Source organism: Hydra vulgaris, chromosome 05, assembly GCF_038396675.1.
Source record: "Hydra vulgaris chromosome 05, alternate assembly HydraT2T_AEP".
Classification (NCBI taxonomy): Eukaryota; Metazoa; Cnidaria; class Hydrozoa; order Anthoathecata; family Hydridae; genus Hydra; species Hydra vulgaris.
The window spans coordinates 33157403-33166355 of NC_088924.1; the positions used below are offsets into that span (position 1 = coordinate 33157403).

The window sequence follows — 8953 nt, forward strand, 5'->3', positions numbered from 1 at the left end:
ATATATTAGGATATAGACAATACATACAGTACAATCTCTCTAATTCGAATTTAACGGGGCAAAAAAAAGTTCGAATTAGAGAGATTTTTGAATTATAGAAAGTTGACTTTTTTAAAAATATTCTGGTCAAAGTAACTAATAGAAATGAAACAAACAAATGAATAGTGATTCTTAAGCCTAAATGCAATATATATTATGTGATTTAAACTTTTACATTTTCAAAAAAAAGTCAGTAATTGTAGATTGTCTTTTTGAGGCTTTTAAATCCATTTCAATGACACGATTTGTCTTAAAAGAGTCTTCGTCAAATCATCTTCGAAGTTAGAATAAAGACTAATTCTCGAGTACAGTGACAGTATGCATCGCTTCGTTCAGACTTGGTTTTGTTGCATTGTCAGAAACACCAACGCACTCATCATCGGATTCCTCTTCAGTTTCAATAGCATCATGCTCAGAAACTTCTACAATGATGTCCTCATCTGATGATTTGTTGGCAATGCAAACATCGAAATCTATGTCTACTAACTCGTCGGCCGTGAGGTTAAAATTTGCATCGAATTTTGTTTTTAACAATTCGAGATCATCTCTTAAGTTTTCCATTACAGTCTCGTCCACATCTAAGCCACAGAAAAGGTCGTTATCATCATTTACATGCTTTTCCACTGCTTCTAATGATATTTCTGCTTCTAATGATAATTCTAATGATATTCCTGATTTTTTGAAACTATTTATGAAGGTTTGATCAGGAATGGAATTTCATGCTTTTGTTAGCATAAACATAGCAGTTAAGAAAACTTAAGCATCTTGTTCTCTTTTTCTAAGGCAGCTATTTGCTTTTTCACTGCCAGTGAGCGATATTTGGCTTTAAGAGATCGGATAACTCCTTGATCCATAGGTTGGGTGATCGAAGTTGTATTCGGTGGAAGAAAGATAAGCTCCACCCAATCAAGTTTCTGCACGTTAGGGTTGGCAGAACAATTATCTACAATTAAAGCAATTTTCCTTTTCTGAAAACTAAACTTAAGATCAATTTCTTTAACCCGCTCCTCAAATAATTCTGCCGACATCCAACTTTTTGGTTGGGCCCGATAGCGACAAGGAATATTTTTCACGCCTTCAAAACATCTAGGAAACTTCGATTTCCCAATTACAAACATTGAAAGTCTTTCTCCTTTAAAATTACATACGGCCATCCCAGTAAGGCGAACTTTACTATGCTTGCCTCCCGTGCACTTTTCATTTTTTAAACGTAAACTTTTGTCAGGCAAACATTGGTAGAAAAGACCGAATTCAACAGCATTAAAAATATTTTCAAGTGGGTATCGAGAGAGAGTTGTAGGCAGTGTGGTTTCGAGCCATGGAGCGATCATCTGATCGTTAACAGACTTTACCTCTCCAGAAATAGTTTTGAAAGACTACAAAAATCTACAAAAAAAAAATTATAATTGCTTTGACGTAACTTATACGTGCGATACGTACGTTTGAGTTTAACTTCGAGGTCCTTACGAGTTTCCAGAATGTCTAACTCTGGAAAATATTTACCTTATTTTTTTAAAGCAATTAAAGAAAAAGCTGTAGAATAATCATATATTGTAAAGTCATTAATCATAAAAAATTGGAGAGAATAAAATAAGAAATTAATTTACTTTTTCTTAAATTAGTCTAGCCATCCATCCGAAGCTTGAAAATTTTCAAAGCTTAACTCTTTCGCAAAATATAAAGCTTTTTCTTTTACCAGCAAACCACTGATTGGGACATTATCAGCTCTCATTCGTTTGAACCATTTAAGTACAGCTTTGTTGACTTAATAATACGTATCAACTTTCACCCGTTTAGCCAAATTTTCTTGACGAAAAGCGTCAAAGATTTTATCTTTATTCTTTTTCCAGGTTGAAAGAGAGTTTGGTAGAATATTAAAGATTTCGAAATCTCTTTATTTGTTTTTCCTTTCTCCAATTCCAGTAGAACTTCGTATTTCAACTTTAAATTGTTTTCTTTAAGCAGTCTTTTTGATGCCATGATTTTTTTAAACAGAAGGAAACAAGTCACGCTAATTGTTTAACAAAAAATTAAAACATTTGAAATTTGAAAAAAGAGTTCGATGGTTAACGAGTTTTTTATACAACAAAAATTTAAAAAGTTCGATTTACAGAGAGAATTTTACTGACAGGTCTGAAAAATCCATTCGAATTGTAGAGGTTTTCGAATTAAAGAAATACGAATTATAGAAAGTTAAACAAAAAAGTTTCTTAAGCGCATTTCACGGCGACTTTACAATTAGGCGCATTTACAAGTCTGAAAAATCCATTCGAATTGTAGAGGTTTTCGAATTAAGGGGATTCGAATTAGAGAGATTGTACTGTATTAATACTGATCAAAACATATTGTTTTTATTAACTTATATTTGGCTATTTCTTTACAATTTAAATAAAAATATAACAGACCTATTTTAACAACAGCTTAAATTTTATATAAATATTATGCACAGTGTGCATAATATTTATATAAAATGCACACACATATATATCCTATATTGCGTTGAAAAGTCATTTCGTTACGAGAAGTTCTAACTTTCAAGTTTTTAAGTAAAATATTTACAAAACCTCTGTTATATGTAAACATTAATAGAGAGCCCATATACTCAGAGCGCGGATACACAGAAAACGGCGGCGAAGTTTTTGCTAAATTAGCGCGTGACTTGATTGAATTTAAAAACAATTGTAAAACACAATATTTTAAACGAAAATTTATTTTGAAAGTTACTAAATTTGTTTTAAAAATAACAGAAAATAAGTAGCGCCATGCAAATTAACTCTCGGTACTTTTTGCTAAAAGGTTTTAAAAGAAGATTATAAAAAGTCATTTTCTTTTGAAAAAATTGATGTTTGCACACTTACAATATAACTTTGTAAATAGAAATCTAATTGGTTTGTATAAAAAAAAAACTCAGACAAAAATTAAATATATGGAGTGGGCTAAGCATAAAGCTCTGGTTGAGGGTTGGGTTGCACTTGAGGGAAAACTCAAATATAATTATTTTGTTTATAGTGCACTATATATACAAGTGCTATATGAATGAAACAAACAAAAAACTATATATACAATTTAAAACAATTATATTACATTACATACATAAGCTTAATACAAACATGAGATAAAATAACTATATAAAACTAAATTTTAAAAATATGAACCTAGGGTAAAGTAGGGTAATTTCGGCAACCCTTTAAAAGACACCTAAAAATATTTATTTATTGGAATATTAAATTTATAGTTGGGTATTGTAGCAAGATAAACAATTTTCCTAAAAATATTGGTTTAAACTTTTATTTTTACGTTACAGGTACGTTAATTTATGATTATTAGCTCTTTCTTAACATTTTTACTTTTTTGAAAATATGGGATAAATAATTTTTCACGGAAATTTTTACCAAAAATTGCTATTTATTTTATTCAAAAATATACACTAAATAAAATGTGAGCAACAATACGATAAAACTCAAAGTATGTTACAAGATATAAAAGTTTCCCCAAGGACTGCTCTAAGGAAATAATTTTGACTGATAAATAGTTTTTAATTTTGGCAGTGCCAAATTTGCCGACCTCTGAAACCAAAATGGAAATAAGGGGTCGTCCATAAAATACGTACGTCAAAAATTTTGAACTCTGACCCCCTCCCCCTGTTGCCATGCGTACTTTTGGGTCCCCACCCCCCCCCCCCTTAAAAAGTACGTTTCTTAAATACCCTCCCCCCCCCCTCCTCTCAACTTTTTATCTCAATAAATAAGTTTATTGAAAAAAAAAAAGATAGAGGGTACTTCAGATACTTTACCCAACCCTGAAGCCCTTTGTTTGCCCATTTTAAAAACGTCTTTAAATATATATGCAAATATTAATTTAAATAAATTTAAACTACTAAATAATATCGTGTATTTTTGGCCGAGTAGTTCAGACGGAGGGAATAGTTGGCGAAGACTCGAGTTCGATTCCCGGAGAAATACTACTGAACTTTTTTTTGTTATAATAACGAATCCGATAAAAATAAACTATACTTAAGGCGGTTGTTTTTTTCAGGCACCCCTCTTTATAATTAAAAAACGAGTCTTACGCGAGATCAGTAATATTGAAAACAAAGACTCAAACCCAGCGCCAAGGGTACGCTACCCATACCCCGTAATTGGAGGGAGGGGGAGGGAGAAACAGCAAATTTTGTTCCCTTTTGCTAATTTAAGAAGCATTTTATTTTAGCAAAACCTAACGGTCAAAATTGGAAGATTTTGAGACCCTAATGACACGTTTTTTGGGTGGAATTTGACCCATCAACAATGACCCTGCTAAAACCTGTTTTTTGTTGACTCAAAAAGTAGTTTACCTGAAATATGCCTTACTCAGGGCCAGTATATAAGGGGTGGCATGTGTGCATGGGCCCCCGCAGGATTTTTTGATGTTCCAGATAGAACACTTTCACACATCGTGCAAACTCCAAATTTAAGTATGTTTATATGCCAAATGAGGTGGCCTTGCAAAAAATTAGGATGGCGGAGGCCTGGGAACAAAAAGCCCTAAAACGTTTCCCTCCCCCCTTCCCTGCCCAAACGTGAGGGCAATATGTAGCAAAATTTTCAACTTTACAATGTAAAACTAAGTTTAAATTTATCGACAGATTTTAATTTTTGTAGAAAAATATTGTAAATTACAAAAGTTATGACCATGTAAAATTTACACCCCTCTCAATTTGGGGGTCGGAAAATTTTACTACATTAGTGCCATCACGTATGGGCAGGGGAGGGCAAGCGTTTTAAGGCTTTTTGTTCACAGGTCTCCGCTATCCCAATGTTTTGCAAGGCCTCCTCATTTGGCTTAGGTATAAACAAACTTAAGTTTGGAGTTTGCACGATGTGTGAAAGTGTCCTATCTGGAACATCAAAAAATCCTGAGGGCGCCCATACATTATTTTTTATTATTAATATTATTATTATTATTTTATTTATTATTATTTTATTTTATTTTGCCGTTTAACAAATTTGACAGTTTCCATAAATTTACAATTAAGTTAATGGCCGGAGCAAGAAGAAGGCATAATTTGCCTTATCGCCAAGCACCGTGTTACAATATATAATTTTTACAAAGTTGCTTCAAGAATATATAACATAAAAGAAAAATAATAAATAAAGTAAAATATCGTTTAATACATAATATCATAAATAGATTGAGTAAAAGTAAGAGTTAATATATAAAACTTTATATATATTTTAAGTAAAATATATAAAAGATAAAGTAAAATATCAAACTAGATTAGGTAAAAGTAAAAGTGAATATATAATAACTTTATATATATAAATACGCACAAAAAATAAAATAAAAAGCGAGAAAATGTGATTTTTGATAATAATTATTGTCAAAAAATTTTAACCTTTTTTTTTTTTTTTCTTTCGAATAATTACGAAAATACGAATAATTAGCTTGTTTTTCAGTTTTAAAATTATATATCTGATCTATTTTTAAAAGAAAAACTTATAATAATATAAATCAAAATCTGCGTTTAAAAAAAACTGTTTTGAATCAGTTTTAAACTGATGAAGAGATTTTTTTTTCCGGAAACAATGTTTGGAAATCTTTTCCACAAAAGTGGTCCGCGATTCTGAATTGAATAAGAAACTTGTTTAGAATAAGATTTTGGTATAACAAAGTTGTTAGCGGAAAATCTTGTAGCATATTTATTGTGTATTACTTTAAAATAAGTTTCAAATATTTTGGGGGACAGTCCATATTTTGTTTTATACATGAACAGTAGAACAAGATGGATATTAAGTTTGAAAATATTCAGGGCACCAATTACACGTAAAAGAGGTTCACAAGGAACCGCTCTACCAGATCCAAATATGATTCTAACAGCATGTTTTTGCTTGCTATAAAGTTTTTTTAGCTTAGTGTAATTAGTACTTGCCCACATGATGTTGCCGTAAGTTAAGTAACTATGTATAAAGGAAAACTATAAACTTTTTAAGGACTTAAAATTTAAAAGTGGCTTAACTCTATAGATCATGCCAATGCTTTTTGAAATTTTTTTTTCTATAGAATTTATATGCACTTTCCAAGATAGCTTTTCATCAAAGTTCACACCTAAAAAATTTACAGATATTTGCCTTTTGATGTTAGCTTTATTCATCAAAAGATTGGGAAGAATAAATGGTATTTCCTTTGTTTTGCTTGGTTTGTGGAAGAGAGAAAACTTAGTTTTTTGAACATTCAAAGACAATTTGTTGCATATAAACCATTAATTTACTTTTTTTAATTCTTCATTTACTACTGTAAAAAGTGTTTCAATATTTTTGTGAGAATAAAAAAGATTTGAGTCATCTGCGAATAAATTAAAATTTAATAGGTTTGATGTTGAAGACAAATCATTTATGTATAGTAAAAAAAGTAAGGGTCCAAGTATAGAACCCTGTGGGACTCCGCAATTTACAGTTATTTTGGTCGTTTCTAAATTTTCAAATTGTACATATTGTTTTCTGTTTGAAAGGTAATTTTCAAACCAGAGTAAGTTTGTCTCCTTTATTCCGTAATATTCCAGTTTTTTTATTAGAATGGAATGATTCACCGTATCAAAAGCTTTCGACAGATCAATGAAAACTCCTAACGTATAATAGTCTTCTTTAAAAGCATTAGATAAGTGATTAACTAACTCTACTATTGCATGCTACTATTTACATGTGTGTGCATTGAGGGAAACTATACCCTCTTCTCCATATACCATACGTCTTTTTATGTTGGCAAACTAGAATCTTTAGTCAGAATGTAACTTTTCTATTGATTAGCTGATTAATTTTGATAAATTAGAAAATTGAAGTATGTACTTTTAAATTGAACCCTCTCCCCTCTTCGCCCCCCCCCGCCCTACCCCATTACGCTTCGTACGCTTTTTGAAGACCTCCCCCCCACCCCCTATGAGCGGCTATGGGCTTGGGCACCTTTATCGATGTACTGGAAGTATGAACCAACACCAGTACATTGATGTACTACAAAACACAATGTTTCCTTCTGCTAGTGCACTGTTTGGGCAACTTAACTCGTTCTTCTTTCAGCATGACAATGCACCGTGCCACAAGGCCAAGACTGTCACAGATTTTCTTCGGCGTAATCAGGTGGCAGTACTTGATTGGCCTGCTCAGAGCCCGGACATGAATCCGATTGAAAATTTGTGGAGCGTTATGGCAAAGAACATTGAAGGAAAGAGGCCATCTAACTTGGATAGTCTTTGGTTAATTTTGCAAGATGCATGGAACAATATTGATGATGTTACAATTACTCGCCTGTTTGAGTCAATGCCAAACCGTATGAAACATGTTATTAAAGCGCGAGGTTACCATACTAAATATTGATCAAACTGCATGTTCTTGATACAGAGTGTTGTTTTTGATGATTCTGATAAATAAAAATTGTGTTTGCAACAATTTACAGTGTTTTTAATTGCTTAAAATAATAAATGTATGCAAAACTCAATGGTGTATACTTACTTTATGCCGCTATAGTATATATATATATATATATATATATATATATATATATATATATATATATATATATATATATATATATATATATATATATATATATATATATATATATATATATATATATAAAATATATAATACAAAGTGTAAAGATTTTTTAAAACCATTTTAACATTGTTTAGGTGCAGATGGATGTAGAATGGGTCAGTATTTTTTTGAACACATTATTATTTCACTTTTTCAATCATTCGTATACTTTTTATTCATAATTTTTAATGAATAATTTGAGATTAAAAAACTGTAATACATAAAATGTATTATTGATGTAATATGTTAAACATTAATTTTATGTAAATGTTTTATAAATTATATAATTTATAAATTATTACGGTCTTCAAAAATCAAAGAAAAAGAATTCTTTTTTTAGAATGCACTTTGGTTTTATATGATAATTTTTAGTGGGATCAAAAGCTTTTGGCATTTACAATTAATATAATTTTCGTTAAGTAATATTACATGATATGCTATCTTGTATTTTGAGTGATTATTTTAATAACGTTTGAAAAATTTTTACTTTTAGAAAAATTAGAAAAATCTGTGGGTAGGTTCTTATTTTAAATTATTGATTTGCATGATTAAAAAATAAACCAGTTCACATGATCTGGTATTGCTAAACTGTATTTAAAACTTGTAATGAATTCTACATTTAGTTTGTACATTTTATAAATTTCAGCTGCAACATTTCTTACTTTTAATTCTTTTGCTGTATTTATAAAACAAGTGACAGAGTTCATAAGTAAGAAAACTAGTAGTTTCTTAAATAAACTTGTTTTATCTAAAAAAATTTCAAAAACCTTTATTTATATTTTTTTTATTAAAAATTTTTTTAACTTAAACTTATTAACCTTTTTCTGTATTAATCTTTAGTGGCATCTAAATCTCCATCGATAGGTTTGTAATTTTCTATTTAATTGTTTACCGTTCTTTTAAATAGGATTTCAGTTAGATAAAATATTAACTTTGCAAGTTTCTAGTTTTTGTAGTAATATAAATTTAGTGGCCTCTACATCTGGTACTTCTCCATTACCATGTCCTGGAAATGTGGTAACAAGTACTGGAAATGGTATGTATTATAGATTCGTATAAAAATGTAATTTTAAAACTATAGTAAATATTGAAAAAGTCTGTTTGTTTTACCTTGTAATCTTTATCCAAGTATTTTTTATTATTTGTATCAAATAATTTTTATATTTAAATATATATTACTAATTTTTTTCAGTACTTACTTATGTCAATTATAGAAGATATAGGTACAACCACCCAGGGCCGTATACCAACAGATCTTTTCTAAAATGGGTCCATTATGGGGGTGAGGACAGACCATCTTTTAAATGGCCTGCCGAGTTTCCATGCAAAGGTGATCGAAACGGAAGAGG

General features: G+C 30.3%; 1 protein-coding gene across 1 annotated transcript; it reads right to left on the minus strand.

The window, feature by feature from the left end:
* Window positions 1-785: 785 nt before the first annotated feature.
* On the minus strand, window positions 786-1370 carry LOC136080331 (tigger transposable element-derived protein 4-like). Its single transcript, XM_065796948.1, has one exon. The coding sequence runs from the start codon at window positions 1368-1370 to the stop codon at window positions 786-788; it is 585 nt and encodes a 194-aa protein (XP_065653020.1).
* Between the last annotated feature and the right edge of the window lie 7583 nt (window positions 1371-8953).

What these genes read in the sequence shown, in the direction of transcription:
- LOC136080331 (XM_065796948.1), bottom strand. Translation starts at nt 1,370, where the DNA reads ATGATCGCTCCATGGCTCGAAACCACACTGCCTACAACTCTCTCTCGA.